This window comes from Elgaria multicarinata, chromosome 5 (genome assembly GCF_023053635.1).
Source record: "Elgaria multicarinata webbii isolate HBS135686 ecotype San Diego chromosome 5, rElgMul1.1.pri, whole genome shotgun sequence".
Taxonomy (NCBI): Eukaryota; Metazoa; Chordata; class Lepidosauria; order Squamata; family Anguidae; genus Elgaria; species Elgaria multicarinata.
This window is the reverse complement of record NC_086175.1, coordinates 91,420,885-91,444,122: the sequence shown is the minus strand read 5'-3', so window position 1 is coordinate 91,444,122 and position 23,238 is coordinate 91,420,885. Positions and strand designations below refer to the sequence as shown.

Below are 23,238 nucleotides of genomic sequence, written 5' to 3'. Positions count from 1 at the left end.
ACAGCAACCAAAACATACCCAAAAGTTTTAGTTCTCCAATGCAGTAGGTTAGTTATTATTTACTGGAACCTATTGAAGCATTATACACTGGAGTTTTTATTGCAATACAAAAACACTGCTTTCTTCAAATACATTTCCACTTTTCTAATGTAGAACTGCCATTGCTGTCCCAGTATGTAGTGGTTTTTCTTTTCCATAAGTTAACATAGAGCCTTCCTGGCCCATTTTCTACACTATTCTGAACGCGTCCCTATTTAATTTTTGTGAACCGCCCAGAGAGCTTCGGCTATTGGGCAGTATAAAAAAGTAATAAATAAATAAATATTTTCAGGGGGCTGCAGGGGGATTTAAGAAAATCATCTCCCCCACTTCCATTTGCAAGAGCCTCTGCTGGATTGATGGCCCATCTGTGAATAGGACAGAAAAACAGCAGCAATGCAATTGATCGCTATAATTAAACTCAGCGGCTCACCTGCACAAGTTGCTTGTCACTTGGCCTGTTACTCTCAATATTTATCCATCTTTATCCGTTGAATACTCTTAGAGCCACCTTTTTGATTATTTGAACTTTTGAAACATTCCCGAAGTTAGAGAATTTCAAAATGCTCTGGGAGTTTACTACAATAGTAATATATGTTTAAAACATTCTAATGTGTGAATGTACCTGAATTAGAGGCATCTATCTATATCTGTTTTGAACTAACTTCTTTCATTCGAACCTCTATCATCCCCTTTTTTTTCACTATGGTACTAATAATGTTACTTAACTTAGGACACAGACACCTCTATCCTGAACAGTTCCTACCAGGGCTAAAACTGTATTTCTGTCCTGCATCAATCTTGGATTGACAATGTCCTGCACAGTCTTTGTAATGTCCAAGCCTTGTCTCTAAAATCCTTATCTTTCTACCTTCTCCTTTATCCACCCAGTAGTGTTGCCAAAACCAATACATTCTGTTTTCCTGCTGGTGCTCTATTTCCTTCTAAGTTCTAAGCATTGGTGTCTAACTCTGCAAACAACCTTTTGTGTACATAATGTGGGTGGGGTGGTTCAGTAAAGGAAGAGAGGGGATGGGCTTTTTCTTTACACATCCAAAGGATTGTTTAAAAGAACAAAGATAGGGAAATGTACTTGGTCAAATGCATTTTGGACAGCCTTTGAAGATTTAATTGTGTACTTGTGTGTATGTTTCCAAGAAAAAGTAGGAAAAGATTTTCTGATTATGCGATTGACCTGAGGTGTTTCAGCAGGTTGCTATCAGGTCTGTGATAATAGTTTGTGTGTCCTTAATTTAGTCTTATTTTTTCTAAATCTAAACCCTTGCATTAAGAATTTTAAGAAAACTATTTCAGAGTATTTCTGGTTAACTAATTTGGCTCCTGCCATCTTCATGAAAATTATATGAAAAGTATATGAATAAGCATGATATTGTGACCTGCATCCTTTAGTTCTGAAAAAGTTGCTGATGTAGAAAATGAACATTCACAATAGTAGTAATATCTTTATCTTTCTATTCTGGTATCTTGGTGAATGGTTAATGGAGTGCAGGGGTAGTTGGCCGTTTGCAAAGAAGAATTAGTAGCTGAGAAGTGGTGCTCAACCTTTTCCTTACCTGCCAATGACACACACACACACCACACACACACACAACCTCTCCCTACCCACAAGCTTTTTGTCCCCAAGTGGAGCTTATTTCTGATCTTGGAGCTGGCTGGAGGAAAACTACCCAAACAACATCAGCTGAAGAAAGAGATGGCGAGAGAGATTCAGCAGGTGAAGGATAGGTTAAGCACTCCTAGGAAGACCATGTGTCCTATGAGGAGTGCTCTCTATTTGAAGCGTTGACAAAGGACAATCATTTATTTAAAAATATCTTCTATTGGAAGGGGCTGGCCAGTCCAAATCCAGTTTAAAGGCAGAAAACCATAAGGAGAGCAAGGGCTTGAGTTGTCCGTCAAGAGTTAGCACATGTTGAGTTGTCCATCAAGAGACAGCAGATTGAGCAGGCAGATGTGTCTCCTAGTTTCACTGTTCCCCAGTATGGTGACATGTATTGTATTTCTACATTTGCATCTACATGAGCTGATGTAAATTTTATGAAAATCTCTGTCCTCCTTTGTTCACGTGTTTCCTCTTTTTTTGTGATGTGTAAGTGGCCACAGCCTAAGCACTCCTCTCCCACCTTTGAGTCTTCTCTGCAGATGCCTCTCTCTCTCTCTCTCTCCCCTTTGCATTAGTATTATCTGCAGTAACTTGTAGTTTTTCCCCATAAAGCTTATCTGAGCCTATCTAGTTAGATTTGTTGGGCCAGTGTTTCTCAAACATTGTGAAATCCTGTCTCACTCCAAATTCAGCCTTCCTTTTATACATGCTACATTTGGCATATTCACTTCTTATGCCCACTGCAGCATGGCATTTTTCCCCTTGAGCCTCATCTCTGTACATATAGAGCTCAATGCTCCAGCTCTGAAGCGGCTACAAAACCCCCTCTTTTTATGCCACTTCATTTCCCCTGAGACAACTAGGCTTGTAGCAGTAGTTTCAGGTGCTCCTTTTCAGGTGCCCCCAATGGAAATGTAATCCTTATTCTGAAAGACCAGGGGCCTTGACTGTTTATAGGCCTATTATCAATAAGGAATTGTTCATAACCTACCTCCCCATTCCAACCAAGTCCCAGATTTTAAAAACTAAATTAAGAAGTGTGGTGTTTCCATAGAGAAATGTCTTTTTACTTTCTTTTTTAATTCAGTTTTATAGGCTGCCATCAACTTTGTCAGGTGCATGATGTGAGATTTATTTCATTACAATAGATGAAGCTTACTTCTTCCCTAACAACCTCACAATCTTCCAAAGGAGACTCCTCACATTTGAAAACAAAAATAAAAAACAACCTTTGTCTTAGAGAATGGCCCCGTTCTGACAACACACTAAACCATGCTGCTTAACCACAAAATGGTTAATGGAATGCATGCATTCCGTTAACCATTTTGGGATTAAGCTGCATGGTTTAGCGTGTTGTTGGAACGGGGCCAATGAAATGCACTAGAAAACATGAACTCTTATCCTGGCTCCTCCATGACTCTGAATATTTGAGGAAGGCATTTAAAGCTTTGTGCTTTAGTGTATTAACATCTGGAAAAATCAAAAATTCATCTGCTGGACGAGAAAAATTAGGAGATTTGATGAGTGGACTCTGTAACTCTAATGGACCCAGAAATTCATATTAATTTCTTAAAGATATCTGGTGACTCGTCACTTGAGGGACAGCACAAGTGGCTCTCTTAAACCTTTGTCAACATTGGGTTGGGGGCTAATTTAGACTGCAGAGAGTTCTAATAGTACTTTTGCAATTATTATGAGCAGTATTTGGCCACATTCATTTTGATTCCTAAAGATGCCATGCTGTACCAGATTGAAAGAGTGATTGTACTTATTTTGATTATGGCTTTAATAAAATGATTGATAAATTAATTTACAAAATTATGGGTATATGTGTCTACCATGAAATATGTGGAAAACTTTTCTAGGCATCTATGTTTAGGTCAGCCAAGAATATGTGATGCTCGTGCATTACAATGGTCATGCATATATCAATCTGTCATCATTGTAGTGAGGGAAAACTAAAGACTGGCATACTAAAATTTAAAGCTAATAATGTTGGAATAGGCATGGAAATGATTTATACATGACTTTACAGAAGAGTTGTTAATGCCAATATTTTCAGTAAGAATTTGAGGCTGAATTGCAAGTTCCTGTATTTGTATTACCTTGCAGTAATGCTAATTTTTGTTCCTGGCAGTACGTTTTATTTTTTGGATAGTTGCTTATGACTGAGTTTATGAAAGTAGGCTACAATTAGAGTGCATCACATTAGCTGTCCTCTGGTTTAAACATTGTAGACTAAGGCTTTATGGTTAAGAACAGAATTAATCCTTAATATCCTGATCCTTTTCTCCTTCAAAAATACTAAAATGCATTCCAGTATTTGCAGCTGTTGTGCATGTGAAACATTCTGTGATAGAAGCACTTGACTGATTTTTTTTCCTATACTGAAAGTGATAATCTAGGTCACCCAGGGTCTGTGTGGCAATATCTTGCCAGTTCTCCAGTCCTAAATATAATTTTGGTGTCGACAATTATAGGCTTACTGTTTTCTCCTCTGGATAGTAGCTTCACCTAACTGGAAAAGCACAATTTGGGAATAAGCAATATGATAGCTATTTTTCCTCTTACAGAGAGAGATGCTGGATTTAAAACAATTTATGTACTTACTGTGTAAGTTATCTAATAACACACTCAGGAACTCGAAAACATAATGGCCAGAATCCAGCACACTGTTTTGTGCACTTAAATCACAATTTATTTCAGCAGGATTGAAGTGCACTTGACAGCTCTTGATTGCATCTAGTATAGATTACAGTCAGCTCAGTTCTCAAAAGTGCTTGTCTAGTGCAAGTCCCATTGATGAAAATAGGAACTGTTTGGGCATAGGTGTTAGATATGAGTTACAAACAAGGGGGGAATGCAGAACTCCACATTCAGCAACATTTCCAGGTAGTATGCTGATTTGCTGTTAATCCATCATGTGTGGTAATTTATGTACTAATTTTTAGGACTCAATCCTGTTGGATCCTTATGAGTATCTATATACAGAACATTTTAGCTAGATGGGCATTTTGGCCCATCTAGCAGCAGCTTCAGGAAAGGGGAGGGAAGGATGTTGGGGGCAGCTGGGGACAGTTCAAATCCTCACGTCCCCAGTCTCCTGCCCTCCTCGCCAACCAACATACACCCTTTCACCCCCTACAAGATTACGTTTGCAAGCTCGTAGAAGCATCCAGTGTGATTCTCTCCACATCAGCTGGATGGGGAGCTTGGTTCCCTAACTCCGAGCTCAGAATGCTGTCTCCAGCCTCAGATCCATGAATCCAATATTCCTGTGTCTTCCAGACACTGTCTATGGGTGAAAGGATGGCTCTCCCCCAAACCTAGCAGAGTTTATACCAGGCAGGAAATGCTAGACATTGGGGCATGAAAACTTCTTGTATATCTATAAAAGACATATAGATAGACCCATATGCCGATGTAAGTAGACTAACCAGTATTTGAATATTATCTTTAAATTTAATACATATTAAAACAATTTCCTTATGGTGTCCAAATGTTTTAAGTATCTCTGTTCCATTTTAGCATTCATTTTAATGTGAAACCCATGATTAAATTGTAATGTGATGATTCTACGGATGGCGTTCTCATGTGTAAGCAAATATATATCCACTGAAAAGCCAAGTGCCCCATTTACATATATGTATATGCAGAAACATTTTTTGTAGATAACGTTGTTAACATGTGAAGTGCCCCAATGTTGAAAAGACAGAGTGAAGATGACGTTAGAGACAGGAATTGGCAAAGCAGTTCTGAGTATATATTAATTAAGGGCTCAAGAAGGTTCAGAGAGGAGAACCACTGGTAATTCAAGAAAGGCTTTACTAAGGAAATTGATTTGTAGGAAGGTTCTGAAGATGAAGAAAGTGCTTTGACTAAGAGGGGGAACCCGTCTTTGCGGAAGGAATAGCATAACAACAGAAACTAGAAAATAAAGAGATCTCATTGCTCTGCCCGCTGTTGGAAATGCTTCAGACAAGCTTATACTTTTAAAGTAGCTAAATTTCTCTCTTTCTCTCTCTCTCAGCTCTGAAACTAAGAAAAATGAAACTTCAAGTGTTGTATATCAGAGAAAGGAAAGCAACCCTCTTCCGGAGTTATTAAAGGTCAGATTTTCATTATTATTTTTTTCATTTTAAAGGAGACAGGTGCAATCCTATGTATGTTTAGACATGTTCTACAACTCCCAGCATTTCCCAGACAGCCATGCTGGCCACATTTCAACAACAACTGACATTCAACACATATTCAACCTTGATTACGGGTTGTTGTGTTGTGTGAACCCAGCCATTCTAACAAATGTTTATAGTTTTGCCTTCATCCACAGATGTGAACATACATTGAAATTAGTGACCTAAAATAAGTAAATCATATCTTGTCACAGATCTTATTGGATCAGCTAGTTCTGTGGTGATGGAAGTATTCAAACATGCATTGTTTTTCAGGCATAAATGTTCATAGGTAAGATAAGGGAGCAATCCTATGTGGATTGCCGGCAGCCTCTGAATCAGAGGCTTCCGAGTAAGGAGATTTTCACCTCCATGCTCCAATCCGCCCTTTGTTTCTGCTAGATAGATGATTTTGCCTGACTTGCAGTGGCATTTCAGAAGGGGAGGGAAGGAGGCAACCATAGGATATGTTGTATTGCAGCTGCCCCAGTCTTCTCCCCTCCCTGACCTCGGGAATACCCCGCCTTTTTTCCATCTCTGTGCTTTGCTTTCCAAGCGCAGAGAGGCTGCCAGCATGGAAACCAAACTATCCTATGCCCTCCTAGTTCCTGTCTGAGGGGGAAGGGCATAGGATCTCTTCCTAAATCTTCACACATATTGAGTCAGATGTATCAAGCTTAAATCCACTGCTTGTAAAAGTAAATGTGTAAATGACTGGATTTAAGTCAAGTATATTCCAAGTACAAAAGTGATTAGGATTTGATGTGCCAGAAGCTGTGCCAGTGCAGTGTGTGTGTGTGAATGAATTAAAGTAACAGTAAATTTGGAAAGAAAGAGTAATTGACATGCTGATATGCATAGCTGCATTACTGCAGAGTGGTATGTATCAATATTACCATAGTTGCATCCTGTGTGAGGCATGGGGTAGCTCTGTCCTGCTATTCTACCTGTCAGTTTGGATATCTTTGTATAACAGGTTACTCATTCCTGTGAAGTGTGTCTGTGCTGATAGATATGGTTCATTAGTAGTTGAATTGCAATTAGGATTATGTGTCAACTACAGTCCAACATGTCCTATCTCTATCCATTTCTATGTCAAGTTACAATTTTATATGACATATGTTGTGGTGGGAAGGCTTGTATACATATTTAGGGCCTTGCTAGATGAGGCCTTAGCACACTTTGAGACCCGGTTTCCCTGCTGTGCGTCCAGATGACGCACAGGAGAATCCGGGCCCAGGCCACACTGAAGCCTGCCTTAACGCGCCATAAGCAAAGTCGCTTATGGCACGCCTTTTCCGCAGCCCCGGCCTGAGGCTGGGGCTATGGAACGTCTAGCAAGGTCCGTGGCTTTTTGTGGCTACTCGCTTACTTGCGAGTAGCTGGGAAAAGCCACGGACTGGGCACAGCGCTCAGTGCTGTGCCCATCAGGCCAGGGGCATCCCGGGGGGGAGAGATGGGGGGGAAGGCCGGACCGGCAGGAGAGGGCGATGACGGAGGGCACCACACGGGATGGGGACGGGGAGGGCGGGCGGATGGGGGGGCTTAAGTAAAAAAAACAACCTTACCTTGTCCGGAGTCTTTGGGGCGCACGTGGCCCCTTTAACAAAAAAAAAATGGCCGACACTGCAGGGCTTCCGTAGTCCCCGCGCGTCGGCCGTCTAGGAGGCTGGGCGGCGCGCGCTAAACTTAGCGCGCCGTCGCCCCACCTCCCTGCCGACTTATCCGGCTGGGTCTAGCAAGGCCCTTAGTAAACCAACTATAACAATAACAGCAATATACTAGCGATCATAGTGGTGTGTGTTTTAAATCGCTACAGGAAATCACCTCTTAATTTAAGTGAGCGCAGAAATACAAGTTTACCTACTAGGAAATCAGGAACTAATTCAAGATAATCTAAAACCTCAAGGCAGAAATTACTGAATAGTGGAGTGATTAATCTTTGTTCAGCAATTTTACATAGCAGTCACTTCTTTCAGCTTTACTGAAAATAAAACAAAGCAAAACTCATGTTTATTGATAGATATATGGAATGACCATCCAATAAATCTTAATTCTTTAAAGATATTTTCAAATTGATTACTTTCACAGAGATTAAAGATGTCCATTTTGATCTGCAGTTGAAGCACCTCTCATGTAATACATGGGCTGCCACTCAAGTGTGAACATTTTACTTGCTAAAGCCAAAGTCTTCTTAGTTCAGTTGTCTTTCAGCTTGACACTCCCCACTCAGCTATTTTAAAATAGCATTCTGTATGCCTGTTTATTTCTTCAACTAGAAACAGGTCTGAGGAGTTACTGAAATACACCCACCGTACCTACGTAGTAGTAAGCTGCTGAACAATAGAAGTTCATGCAATAGTGCAAATATACTACTAATACATTCAGTCCAGAATGTTTTGACTTCCTAAAACCTTTGTTTCTGTAGAGTTCTAAAATACACGGCTTGGAAGATTCTAAACATTAGCATAATACAACATGTCCATCTTAAAGTCAGCAAATAAAGAATTTTAATAACATAGAATCATAGAATGTAAAGGTCGGCTCTAAAGAATCATGGAGCCGGAAGAAAAAAGAAAAGAAAAACGTGCTAGTGCTCTCTTATTTATTTATTTATTTATTTATTTAATTACATTTATATACCGCCCCACAGCCGAAGCTCTCTGGGCGGTTTACAACATTTAAAAATAGTAAACATTAAAAATATACAATTTAAACACACACACACACACACACACACACACACATAAAAACAGTATAAAAACAACAGTATCCATTTTAAAAACAACAATTGTGGGGTCCATTAAAAACAATCTTAACGTTGTTAAATGCTGTTAAAATGCTGTTAAAAATGCCTGGGAGAAGATGCCTTGTGCAGCTTACTGGCAAAGCTGCACAAGAGCTTCCAGAAAGGTTTATGCAGTGCTGTCTTCTCTTCTCCTTTCTGCAAAAGCAGCCCTCAAGGCATCTTTTCCTATAAGCCTTCTGTAAAGGAGCTAATTTCCACCACTGATAGAAGCAGTAAGAAGTCTAGCCAGTATGACTCATGTTACAGTTTGTCGGCCAAAACACTAGCATTAAAAACAGTGTGTACTGTATATGAATGCATTCCAGCGTACTTCTAAGACAAGCCAGTGTGTTTAAGTAGATAGAGTGTTGGACTTGGATTGGAGAGACCCAGGTTCAAAACCAGCAATGAAATTCACTGGGTAACCTTGGGTCAGTCACCATCATCTCAGCCTAATCTAACTCATAGGGCTGTTGGAAGGATAAAATGAGGAAAATACAATGTGTGCTGTTCCTGAGCTTCTTGGAGGAAAGTCAGGGTATGAATTCCTTATAGTATGAAAAAAAATACTTTCCCTCTCATCATCATTAAAAAAATTCTATGTTCCTTTTCTTACAGATTTCAGTCTGTGAAAATAAAAACCTCTCTACTGAAGAGCTGAACAGGTCCACCACTCAAGAGGAATTAAAGAAAGCTAGTAGCCTTCCTAGTTTGGCTCATGAAAGCAAAACTGTTAATACTGACAGGCAGTCCAAAGAAGGGTTTTTCCAGTATCTTGGGAATTTATTTGGTATTGCTTCAAAATCGTCCTACACGGAAACTGAGCGATCCACCCTTGGAGATAAACAGAACAAAACTGGAAAAGACTTTTCATGTCTAGCTAACCATCAGGAAAGTGGACATACGGAGCACCGCCAACCAGAAATATTTGTCATTTCAACTTCTGGAACTGAGCAGAGAGTGTCAAACAAAAATGAAGACATTAACTTTGTTAAAAATACCAGTTCTGGCTCACAGGATTTACAGAAAGCACAGGAGCAATCTGATGAAGCATCCAAGTAAGTTCCAACACAGTATCTCAAAATAAGTTTTCATTTGTGTCCACAGGCTCTCAAGAAGCTTGCTGACAAGTGGTTACAGTTTTGAAGGGCTATAGTAATTGTGATCCTTAATTATTTGTTGGTAGCCATCACAAGAATTTAAGGCAGCTCTTAGGGCGTAATCCTATCCGGATGCCCATCAGCCTTCAGACTTGGAGGCTGACGGGCATCCTATGCAAAGTGATCTTTGCCTCCATGTTTCTCTTGCTTTGCATTTTTTATTAGACAGGCGTTTTTGCCTGTCTAGCTAGGGCTCTGTGGAGGGGGAGGGAAGGAGGTTGGGAAGGGCTGGGGATAGCTCATATCCTGCTTCCCCAGCCCTCTCCTCACCCCACCCATAGAACTACCCCCTTTCCTTTCTCTCCAAGGTCACCTTTGCGACCTTGGAGAGACAGCCAGCGTGATTATCTACACAGGCTGCAAGAGAGGCAGGGTGAGGGGGAGCTCAGACTCCTGGGTCCAAGGTTGGAGTGCTGTCTCTGGCTTCAGATCCAAGAATACGAACTATCCAATTCCCCCCCACCTTCCCAGATGCTGTCTAGGGGCAATAGGATTGCTCTCTGAGGCCTTAGCTAGACCTAAGGTTTATCCCAGGGTCATCCCTGCCTGCTCCTGGGATATTCTGTGTGTCATTTACATGATCAGGGATGACCCCGGGATAAACCTTAGGTCTAGCTAAGGCCTTAGTTTCTGTCTTAAAGGCAACAAGGAAAACCAGCCATGATAATTGAATTCAAATAAAGTGGCATTGCTCAAGAAACCGTCAATGATTAAAAAATAACATATATTTTCATTGTGCTTGTCGAGTTGAATCCCTTCTAATGTTTTAAAATTGTTTTTATGACTGTCTTTGAAATGAGTCAGAATCCCAAACTCTTCAAGGGGCACTTTTTCAAATACCAATGCTGTATGAAAAAAGTGCAAGGAACTGGGGTGGGGGGAGCAGGGGGACAAAAACAAAACAATGTATTTCCTCTTGGTTTTAATGTGCCAATAATGTTCATTACTTGTTAGTTTCATATTTTCCCAGTTATTCTTTAAATAGTGTTCCAGAACTTTCAAAATTTTCCTTCTGCTTTTGACTTGATTACTAATATTTTCCATATTTTGCCACTCCCTAGACGCAGAAATTGTTCTGTAAAGTCTAAAGAAAGGTGTTAAAGTATAACTGTGAGGGGTAAGAGGAATAAAAAGCCCAGAATGTTATACAGAAAATATTCAGTTGTCCCGTAATATTAAGGAACACCAAAACAGTACAACAAAAGAAATGGACTTTGGAGGTTGTGAGGGTGTGACATTGCTTTTTAGGCAACTGTAACAATACATACATGTAGAGTGAATAGGTATAAATATGGGGGTGTCTGTATAAAATATAACTTTAAATATTGCTTGTTAACGTATGTGCTTCTGTAGCTAGAAATCTTTTGTGGTGATAGTTCTATTTCATGTCACCATGAATTCTAATGTCCTATGCAATGCTTTTAGATCTCTCACTGCTGCCAGATTTTATTCCAGTTTTATTCTGTTTTAAGCTTTTAAAGGTTTATATCACGTTACATCATGTTGTGTTTTAGGGATTTAATTTTTGTGAACCACTCAAGACAGCTTTTGCTATTGGCCGTTGTAGAAGTGTACAAAATTATGCATGGTATGGAGAAGGTGGATCGGCAGACATTTTTCTCCCTCTCTCAAAATACTAGAACCTGGAGTCATCTCATGAAGCTGGTTGGTGGAAGATTCAGGACAAATAAAAGGAAGTACTCCTTCACACAGAGCGTAGTTAAATTATGGGACTCACTGCTGCAGGATGTAGTGATGGCCACAAATTTGGACGGCTTTAAAAGGGGGTTGGATAAATTATTGGAGGCGAAGGCTATCAATGGCTACTAGCCCGGATGGTTGTGTGCTATCTCCAGAATTCGAGTCAGTAAGCCTGTGTGCACCAGTTGCTGGGGAACATGGGTGGGAGGGTGCTGTTGCACCATGGCCCTGCTTTGTTGTTTCCTGGCCGATGGCTGGTTGTCGACTGTGTGAACAGAATGCTGGACTAGATGGACCCTTGGTCTGATCCAGCATCAGGGCACTTCTTATGTTCTTATAGATAAACAAGAAATGCTACTAGTAAAGGACAAGTAGCAAATATACAAATACATATGCAGTTCTGATTCACAATTGTTAGTTTTAAAAATCCAGACTAAATACTTTTCAAACCAAGCTAAACTTGTCCACCTATGTAACCTGAAATCTGCCATGTTCATAAACTTTTTTTATACAGAGCTGCTTTCTTTTTCTAAACAATTTTGATGTGTTGGATTTTGCTACCACTTTTTCCAAGCGAACTCTATAACTATGCAAGCTAGATATCTTTAATTGTAGATGAAAGCTTGGAATCTCCAGATTGTAACAGTGACATCTAAACCACTTCTGACATCATACATGTAATCTATATTTTTAGATAATGAACAAAGTTGATTTAATACTAGAGTGCTAGGTTTGGGGTAAGAAACCCAATTTCAAATCCCCACCCAGCTGTGAAGCCCATAAATTGACCTTGGGCAAATCCCTATCTGTAAGACTAACCGATTTCACAGGTTTGGGCTGTCACATCCTCGTTTTTTCTTCATGCTGGAAGGAGGCCAACAACTGTGGCCCTCCCAAGATGGAGAAAGAGAAGCAAGCCATCCCACATCCCCATTGCTCTCTCCAACCTATGATCATAGAAAGCAGTGTAGAAGAGGGGTGGTAGGACTCTCCCATGCAGGGAAGAGTGGCTGCTCTCCTCAGTGTAGGTGAGTCATGCAGCCCCCCTCCACACACACACCCCATAGCTGCTCTCTCCAGTCTCAAATTGGAGATAGTATCAGGGATGAGGGATGGCAGGTATTGGGACTTGCCTACACCAGAGAGTGCAGCCACTCTTCTCCGTGTGGGCAAGTCCCACTGCCCAGGCTGCCCTGCATCCCCACTGCTAACTCCATTCTGAGATTGGAGAGAACAGCATTGGCTGTTATTTCCAGTCTTAAATTGGAGTTAGTGGTGTGGGGGACACCTTCTGAGGGTATTCCTCCAGGAGACTGGGCGTGGAGGCCAAGCCCTGATCCTGGAGGAACTCCACATGTCTCCATGAGCCAGGCCAGAGGTTCTGCAGTCGTGTTGTACCTGTTGTGTATTTTTGAGGATATTGACCCCAATTATTTCTTTGCAACTATATTGCTTTTCCCCAGTAAAGTTAAGAGGAACGTTCTAAATTGGGGCATATATTTACATTCAAATGATATCATGCTTTAAGACCATGCTGCAGGCACTTATTTTTATTGCTTCCTTGAGGTAGACTTGACCCCAAAACTGAATCGATGCAATAATTCTATTGACGGAAGTTTAAAAGATTGGAAACATAAAGAAGACATCAGTGTAAGTGCTAGGCAAGCCTCAGTGGGAAGATAATTTCTTAAAGGGGCACCAATGAGATCCTCTATCCAGTCACTACCCGCTTCACCTCAAAAGCCAGGGCACTGTGGGATGGGACTCTGAAGGTGGTGTCAGTACCGGGTAGGTTGATGTGAGAGTAGAAGTTCCTTTGGATATCCCAAGCCATGTGGTGCTTAAAGGTAAGCACCACCAAGTACTTTGAATTGTACTTGGAAACAGATGCTGTGGGTAGATGCAGCTCAATGGTAGAGTATATGCTTTGCATACAGAAGGTCCCAGGTTTGATCCCTGGCTTCTCCAGGTAGGGCAAGGAAAGAATCCCTCCTAAAACCCTGGAGAGCTGCCGCCAGTCAGTTTTGACAATACTGGGCTAGAAGGACCAACAGTCTGATTAAGGCAGCTTCTAATGTTTCTATATTCCTAAGTTCTGATAAGATGTGTTTCCTGCACCATGTCTCAGTGAATACCATAGCAGCTGCATTCTGAATTAACTTCTCCACATATAACATATTTTTATATTCTAACCTGGAGTTTATCAGAGCATTTATTTATTTATTGCATTTTCTTACTGCCCAATAGCCGAAGTTCTCTGGGCGGTTCACTCAGCATGGAAAATGTGGTCAAGCAATCTCTGTCCAGCTAGTGAAAGGCAATCAATGCCACTGACCTCACTCGGGTCTACAGTGACAAAGCTGGATCTGTAAGCACTCTCTGAGCTTTGAACTTTATCCTTTAGGACAAATGCGGCCTCTTTGGGGACATAACAAAGTAATACCTATTGGTATTACTTTCTGTACCCGACATCATTTACCAGGACTGAGCCATGGCAGTCAAGACAGAGCTCTTTTAGTCATGGGTTGCTGTGTTTTCTGTTTGTGTACCTCATAAATAAATTCAATTAAATGTACCTGGACTCTCATTCATCAACAAAAACAACAGACAAAAAACAAACAAAAAGATTGTTATAAGACTAGTTTTAGAGTCAGCGTTTTAGACTGTGAGACCCCTGAGGTATTAGATTTTATTTTCTACAATCCAAAAGGTTATAGTTTTTTATTGGTCTATAGACCTTCACAAGAACAAGATTTGTTTAGCTCAGGGAATTGAAAAAGCTGTATCTCAATTTCACAGAGCAGCATACCTGTAGCACTGTAATTACTAGGTTACAGCGGCATCTCTTGTACTTTAAGATTTGTTGGGGAAGACTGTAGAGTTTGTTGATGTTGTAGCAACAGTTAGAATGCAAGTGTTTAATGTAGTGCACTTTATGGCAGTTCATAGAACTGGACTGTTAAAATTTTCTGTCTGTATGTTGATTTATTCATCTCCAGGACAAGAACATGGAGTGTGTGCCCTACAGTATGCTTCAAAAATATCTGCAGTATGCAGGGGTTCTTTGGTAAATAATATAGAAAGAATTCCTAAAATGTAGATGGTTCTTGAAAACGAATGTTGTAGCAGATAGATTGTGGCATAGAAATTTTGAGTTCTCTGTTATGAATTCTCTAATGCCTTTCTTTAGATTAAAGTGTTTTGCTCCTATAAGCAAAACTTTGTTTAGAGAGTTTTGCCTAAGGAGAGAAATTGGATCATTTGTGTGCCCCCCCCCCCGCATTTAGCCCATCTCTTGAAAATATAATATTTCTGTTTGCTATACCCTATATAGCTAAATATAGTTAAAACTACAAATCTGATCTTTTGAATAAATTGCTTGTAACACAAGCACTGATTGTATATAACCGCCAAGAATGAAAACTAGTTTGGCAACCTCAAATGCCACATTAGTGTGGATTTTATGACTGATTTTCATGCCACGTTGATGACTGTATCGCCCAAGTTAGTTTTTATTTATTCTGAAAGTTCATGTAGCACTCCTGTCGTGTCATGATATAAGGAAATGTTCTGCAAATGTAAATTAAACCCTTTCACTGCATTCTAGCAAACTGAGAAAGTAGAGATTATTAACTAAAAAGATATCTAATAATACAAATTAATAATAATACAAATATATATTTGGTTCTATACCAGAGTGTATTCCAATTAACCAAAATATACAAAACACAACAATATAAACAAAATTCAATAAATACACACTAGATAAACTACTATCCAGAAATTAAACTAATTCACAACCAATCAAAACAACCATACAATTTAAAACTCAAAACAAACTGATTGGAGCTATAGTTGTTGGTGCATGGAGTGAGGAACAAATAGGTTTTTAGGACTCATCTAACTCTGGTACCATTCAAAGGTGTAGAGGGAGACACCATTGTGGGGGCAAGATGAGAAAATGCTTGGAGCCTAGAATTTGCCACCTTAGTCCAAGGAACCACCAAAAGTCCAGAATCTGTGGACTGCGTTCTCCTAAGAAAAGGTGGCCGTACAATCAACTCTGCCAAATAACTTGGAAGGGAAGAGCACAGGGCATTAAAAATCAAGGAGTTTAAAGTGTGTCCTGCACTGACAGGCAACCAATGCAATGCCCTGCAATAATAGGACACGTGGGAATAATGGGGCAAATCTAATAGAGCACGTACAGCACTATTCTGTACTAGAGTAAGAGGATGGAGTGAAGAAGGAAGACCCGCCAGGAAGCTATTACAGTAATCCAGACAGGAAACAACCAGGGCATGAGCAACAAGCCCCACAGTCTTGGGGGGTCAAGAAACATCGGATAAGGCGGATGTTAGCAAGGTGAAAATAACATACCTTGGCTGTCGCATTCAGAAATGAGCAAAGCGGCAGCCAATCATCTACCAGAGCCCCAAGATCCATGACCTCCAAGATGGGGGTCACTTGGCAGCCCTGGAGGAGAAGGGGAAGAACACCCAAGGGATGATCAGAATGAAAGACCAAGATTCCATCTTGTCCTTATTCAAGTTTAAGCGTTGAGAGAATATTCATGACAAGATGTCTTAAAGGCAACTCGTCAAGGAGGTCCAGACCTCAGTATTCAGCTCTTGATAAGATTGGTACACCTGAGTATCATCAGCAAAGATATGATAACAAAACCCAAACTAGAAATAAGGGCAGCGTGTAAAGAGAAAAAATGAACAGGGCACAATACTGAGCCCTGCAGGATACCGACACTGAGGGGAAAGGAATGAGAAGTTCCAGTACCCATGGAAACTGAAAAATAAAGATTTGACAAATTAGAAGAAAACCAAAAAATAGCGTTGGCAGAAACACCCAAAGATATTAGCCATAACAATAGAATCTGGTGGTCAGGGGTATCAGATGCCAGTAAATTAAGCAGTACTAGCACAGTAGAATGATACTGAGGCTTGGCCACCAGAATATCATTCAGAACGCAAGAACGATAGATAAAATAGCCCAGACATTCTTACATGAGAAAGAGAGATGGGGAAGATGGGTAACACAAGGTGGGGTGGGGGCACTGGAGGAGGGGAAGAAAGATATTGACATACCAGTGCTCTTTTTGTGTGGAAGAGCACTAAAGTTAAGAGGTACAATTCCAATAGAGCTGAAACACTATTGTAGGTTATAAATCTCAAAATTTAGAAAACCACCTTATAGCGAGTCAGACTACTGGTCCCTCTAGCTCAGTGCTCTGGGGGTGGTTCTTCAGAGTTTTCGGCAGAAGTCTTTCCCAGTAATACATGGAGAATCCAGGAATTGAACCTGGGACCTTCTGCATGCAAAGCATGTGCTCTATCACTGAGCCACAGCCCTCCCTCCTGTTTTACTTATTGTGTTGCATGGCGACTACAGCTTTTCAGCAAGATTTGAGTCTCAGAATCTTTCTGTAAGATTTGGTGGCCCTCCCAATGGGTAGTTCCTAGGGAGGGTAAGAACTTGTTGGCATCCTGACTTACATTCCAGTTTGGGGGCAAGTACGTTAGGAGAGGGCAGGCACAGTGATGTTTGGGTCACATAGTACAGCACTGTGTTTTTTGTTCGCTTTTCAATCTCCATGATCTTTACTTTTGGGAATCTTAAAGAATAGAACAAAGCCATGCTTTTATGCAGGCATAACTTTAGGCTTCGGTGAAGGGTGAAAGATGCATGAACTAGTGACAAAGTTTTTCGTATTAGTTAATCTTTGAGCAGGTGGCTCCAGCCTTATTTATTTGTATTGAATTCCTGTCCTGTTTTTCTGTTCTCTAGGCATCCTTAATGCAGCTATGTTTCTGTAGTTAGGAAGAATCACTGTGGAAAATGTCTGAAAACTTGTGATCAGTGGTTCCCAATTAGCTAAGTACTGCGGACCCCTTGTTTTTCAAATGCCAAGCCATGGACCCCCTACTTTTGAAAAATTTGTTATCTCTATGGTAGTTACCTGTGCAAAGCAATTTTTTGGAGAAAATAAGGGGCATCCCCTAATAAGCAAAGGATTTTAGGTATACTAAAAAACAAACCATAAAATTTGTGATATTATCACACAAAAATGACAATGATTTAGTTAGGAATATAAAGACAAATTTAATTTTACTAATGTCTAGTTTACAATTGAACAAATTATGACCTGTCTAGCAGGTACTAAACCTAAATGTGATGGGAGAAATCATGCCTCTTTTTGTCCCAAACAATCCCTTCCCTTTTAATCTCAAATCTGGATCAACATCGAGCCGATTTCTATGCTTGTTCTTCATATAACAAAATGTCAAAAATGTTTGTTCACAAAGATATGTGGAACAAAAGGGAACTAGATGTTTCAAAGCTTTTTCACTTAACTTCTTATAATCAGGAAAAACTGTTCAGTCTATATTCTTTGAAAAATGACTTCAGTGAACCACATCAACAAGAGCATCTTGCTCTTCTGCAGATAGAGTTGTTAGTTGTACGTCACCACATTCAAAAGGATTCCTTATCCATGAGTTTTCAGGATTAGGTGTAGGGAAGTAATCTCTGAAGCTAGTCGCAGGTGCTCAATGATGCTATATTTTACTTCTGGTAGGAATTCGTGGTCAGCAGACTCCAGAAATTAATGGTGAATGTGTGAATGGTGCCACGGACCCCCTGGGTGGTTACGCGGACCCCCTGGGGTCCACGGACCCCCAATTGGGAACCACTGATCTATAACCAGTGAAAGCAAAGCTATTATGAAAATAGGTATTCATAACAGGAAGTTTCAAATATTTTTTTCTACTAGCCTTCCTTTATTTCTTGGCATGATGTGTATCATTAAAGTGAATGCTAAAATATTAAGGCGCAATTTAGACTATATATCCGGAGGATTGCACTACAAAAGCAAATCATAAAAGCATAAATCTACACAAAAAATCATTGTGCACGTGTGTTTTTACAATTAAGAAAATATTCTCAAGCCAATAGCACTTCTATTTAACACTTACACCTTTGTAACAATATTATTTCAACCAGCCTAGGAAATCAAACTACTGTGTGACCTATGCAATCTGAGGTTAATTTTGCAGTGTGTAGGAGAATGTGCTATTAGAAAGCCTTAATTTTCCAGGCCTTGAGCCAAGGAAGGTGGATTCCATGAGTTCGGCCTGCAGCATGTTTACAGGGGACAAAGGATGTAGGCCGCAATATCCCTCGAGCAAATCCAGCTGGCTGCTTCACAAAAGCAGTTATCCCTGGCAAATGCCTGACACTTTTGTTAGGCATTGTGAGTACAATGGCTTATCGCTTGAAAGGTTGGGTGGTAGTGGTAGCATTTCAGGGAACACTTCTCGTATCATAATTCTTAGAAGGTGAGTACATACAATGGGTCACCACCAAGCCAAGTTTATTGGTATTTAATTTTCTGAATGTTCAAATAATTGGGTGTATTTCATCACAGTCTTCATATACAAAAAGCCGGTTTCTGGTCAAACATTTTTGTTAAGTATTTATGATAAATGGGAGATATAAATTAACAGTTCTAAAATATAACGTGTCTTGTGATACTTCAATTCTAGCAACCTAAGAGGAGTTTTGGGTGTTGCTATATGTTGTAGGGATGATGAAATATGAATGAATTGTGCATTGCTTTGCACTGTATGTATTTGGTTGAAGATTTTATTTATCTCTCCTCCTCTAGCCCTGTGGTACAATATACATGCTCCCAACTCAAGGACTACTTTGTGCATGTTGCCAGAGGAGGAGATACATAAGTTCCACTTAAACATTACCAAAAAAGTAAAGGGAAAGAAAGTGTGATTGAGTTGTACTTCCTGTAATTGCAAAATATGAGGAACAGCTGCAAATCAATCACACTTCCTGTGTCCTGAGCATATAGTAATATTTGAAGTTACACTCAGAGAATACTGGTTAATAAACCAAAATGAGAAATTTGAAATAGTTTGTACATCCTTGCTCAATAATAAAAGCCGGGAATAAAAAAAAAGTGTAAGATTAAAAAAAATCAAGTCTGGTATTTATGTCTTCTTTAAATTGAGAAGTCCAGTTACCATGCTATTTGCCAATAAATAATACCAATTTTATTTATTTAGTTATTTGTTTGGTTTTAGTCTGCCCAGTAACCAAAGTTCTCTGGGTTCTCTCTATTGACTCAGCTGAGAGACCAGCTCCCTGAACTCTTGCCATTCAAACTGTCAATTTTAAAAACTGGTGCCTGAGTTTGCTTGTTTTCCTTGACCCTACCCATCCATTTTTTCCTTTTGGATCATGTCTTTTAGATTGTAAGTCTGTTGGCAGAGACTGTCTTTTTAATCAGTGCTTAATAAATTCATCATCATCACAAATTAAGACAGTAATTCACTGTCCAAAAAAGACCAAAAAAGACCAACCGTCTTTGGTTCCATTGTAGGGAGATCCAGCCCACTGACTGAGGCTTGGATTGAGGGCTGTCTGTCTGCAAGAGGAATGGAAACCACTGGTGAAACCTGCCCCCTATAGCTCCCAAATCTCTTCTGGCGGCTTGGGGGCGCCCCCAGGAGCAGATGGGGGGCATGCAGGGGGCTGGAGGGAGAAGGAGAGCAAGGGGAAGTCTTGTTGCATGAGCTGAAATCTGCTCGCACAATGTTAGATTTAACCCTGAATTTCTCAAAGTTATACAGAATATATACTTCTACAAAATGCATTTATCTGTGTCCATGGTTCTGTTCACATACACACACACAGAGAGAGAGAGAGAGAGAGAGAGAGATCTAGATAGGGGTTATATGTGTGTGAAAGCAGGTCTTCTGAGTATGTGTCTTTAAGCTGCGTGAAGAAGTACATGCACAAACAGTTGGTGTGTGCCCATTCTCCTCCCTGATCCAACAGCTGAAGATGTGCACGTGGAGTCCTTCTGAAAAAGATGAAACCCAACAATCAGATGTTCTTGAGTACAAGTGTAAGATAGGATTCCCCCAAACAGCTAATTTACAGGATATGGGTTCACGCAACAAGCTAAACCACCATGGGTTATCATGTTGTCTGAATACAGGATGGGTTAATGTGTTGTCTGAACGCAGTGCATTTTCTGCAGGGTGGATTGTTAATCATGCAGTATGGTTTATTTTTCTCAAACAAGACACCTTGAGAACCCTTAGCTTGTTGTTGGGTTGTTCAGGGTGGTTAACAAGCCACACTGCAATAACCCATCCTGCAGAAAATGTGCTGTGTTCAGACAACATGATAACCCACAGTTCAACAACAACCCAACCCATCCTGGGTGGATTAGTGTGTTGTGGGAACCCAGTCATTATGTGTTCTGATTGTGGAAACAGGTTTTTGTGGTAGTCCCCTGGATCATCAGCTATATTGTAGTTATGAGAATTTAGTATATTGAGAGTATTAGAAGGTTCTCAAGGCATGTCAACTATGCCTTTGTATGTTTTCTGCAGGCACAGCATCTTATATTTGTTTCAAACTTGAAAATTGTGCCTTCTGTTTTGAGTAATAAAGAATAATATTTGGACAGTATATATTCAATAAACTGCATGTTTATATTATGAGTCAGAGGCTTTATTATTGCCATTTTGGCTACACCTATTCTTTATTACATGTTTGTAAGGTTAATTAACAATAACTGGATGTAGGTTGTCATAAAAATACTCAACAATGGTACTTGTACTACGTTATGAGATATTTGAGTCACACTACGTGGGCAGAAAGTTCTTCATGATCACAATTGTCTTTGTGATGTTGACTTCATCATCTAGGGCTGAAATGGTGTGGTTTATGTTCTTGACTCCCTTGCCACAGCTCCCAAACACCCTGCTACTCAAGTCAAACAGAATTAGTCAGTCTGGATTTTAATTGTGTAATTCCTTTCTTGGTCAGAGTTGAGTAAGATTATGGAATACCCAGGAAGGCAACATTGCCAATATAAAATTTAATATGTTTTTTTCCTTCTCTGTGTACACATATGATGTACGCCTACATACCTAAGCATGCATATACTTCCTTATCCAAATTCCACACCTCCCCCTTCCTTCCACTTTTAGCAGCTTCAGGAGCTGTTACTAGGAAAAGAAAGGAGGCCATCCTGTCTTACTAGGGATCTTTCATCTTCTCCATTCCCTTCCATTCCCTTTATTCAGAAAGACCAGTCTCATGTTTCTACAGACTCCCCCCATCCCGCCCCTGCCTGATTGATGCATGGATATGTGTTTACGCCAGACTAAAAGCAATATGAAGCTAAATTGAGAGCATAGGGCCAGGTAGAGAAAGAGGGATCCTTTTGGCCCATAGCTATGAGCCTCCCTTCTTTTACTATAAAGACTTCTGCATTCAGGGAAATTTTTAGTAGAGACCATAAACTAACAACTGTAGCCTATGATTACAAAGCTGTATCCTCAAGAGAAGGCTGTCTTTTCCTCTTTGGTGTATCTGCCAGTAGTATCAGTGAGTAAACAAATAAGTAAATGAGCATGGATACTTATCTGTACTTCACAGTAAAAAGGTGCTGAGAAATAAAAACAGTATAGACATATTGGGCTTGCCATAGTTTTGCTCTTGAATTAATGTAGTAAAAAATTGTTGTTGTTGTTTTACTAGTTTCAATTTAACTACATTAGCCTGGTTCAGGCAACACGCTAAACCAGTGGTTCTCAACCTTCCTAATGCCGCAACCCTTTAATACAGTTCCTCATGTTGTGGTGACCCCCAACCATAAAATTATTTTCGTTCTTCTCTACACGATCCATTGTCATGGGATGGTTTGCTAATGAAAATAATACATAACAATAGCTTTAATAATACAAAAGATGATACATGACATAGTTCAGTCAATACAGTTTCCTAAGACCATCGGAAATATGTGTTTTCCAATGGTCTTAGGCGACCCCTGTGAAAGGGTCGTTCGACCTCCAAAGAGGTCCCGACCCACAGGTTGAGAACCGCTGCGCTAAACCATGCTGCTTAACCACAAAATGGTTAACAGAATGCATTGTCCTTAATGCATTCCATTAACCATTTTGTGGTTAAGCAACATGGTTCAGTGTGTTGTCTGAACCAGGCCATTGAGTACTACTGATTTAAGAGAGACACCCATAATTTGGTAAGTTACTGTAAAAAAAAAAAAAAGGTGAAATTAGAATGAGCTGAACTTTTTCTGGTCATGGTGTTTCATATATTTTTCATCCAGTTTAAAATAATAAATTATTGGGTATGAATTGAATCATTAATATAAAAGTATCCGGAAACATAACAGCCAAAAACTCAATATTTCGTTTCCACACATACCATTTTATGGGCTTTAATCACCCTCAAATGTTAGTTTTTGGGTATCTGTGTTACAGCTCTCAAAGTGATTACAAAATATTGACCATAAAATTCTTAATGTCCAAGTAGCTCTTAAGTGAGTAGACAGATGGAGCTATTGGAATATTTAATTTGCTTTCTTTTTCTGCAGAGAATAAGAATGACACCTGAATAATATAAAGATAATCTGTCCCTGATGCATCTGTAAAACTCTACTTAGCATTAACTAGGCTGTTAGATTGTGTGTGCAAGGAGAATTTATCACATTTATTTCACATACTTTTGGTCTAGAACATGTTTAGTCTTATACAATATTTTTTATCTTGGGAGTGAGAGATTGAGAGGTTTTTACTGATGTATAAAATGACATTCAGCCCTATAGGTAAAGTGTGTATGTTTCCTTTTTAACACACTTTTCAATGGAGACAGCTTTTGCATTCAAATGAAGTCATAGAATGATATGTT

The 23,238-nt window shown here is 39.9% G+C and overlaps 1 protein-coding gene across 1 annotated transcript in view; it reads left to right on the top strand.

Moving 5' to 3' along the window:
- CRYBG3 (crystallin beta-gamma domain containing 3) overlaps nt 1-23,238 on the top strand; it is a 74,088-nt gene that overhangs the window by 6,637 nt on the left and 44,213 nt on the right. The window contains exons 2-3 of the mRNA XM_063126815.1: nt 5,694-5,772; nt 9,242-9,681. Of these exons, the coding sequence (XP_062982885.1) occupies nt 5,694-5,772; nt 9,242-9,681 (519 nt within the window). The remainder of the gene's footprint in view (nt 1-5,693; nt 5,773-9,241; nt 9,682-23,238) is intronic.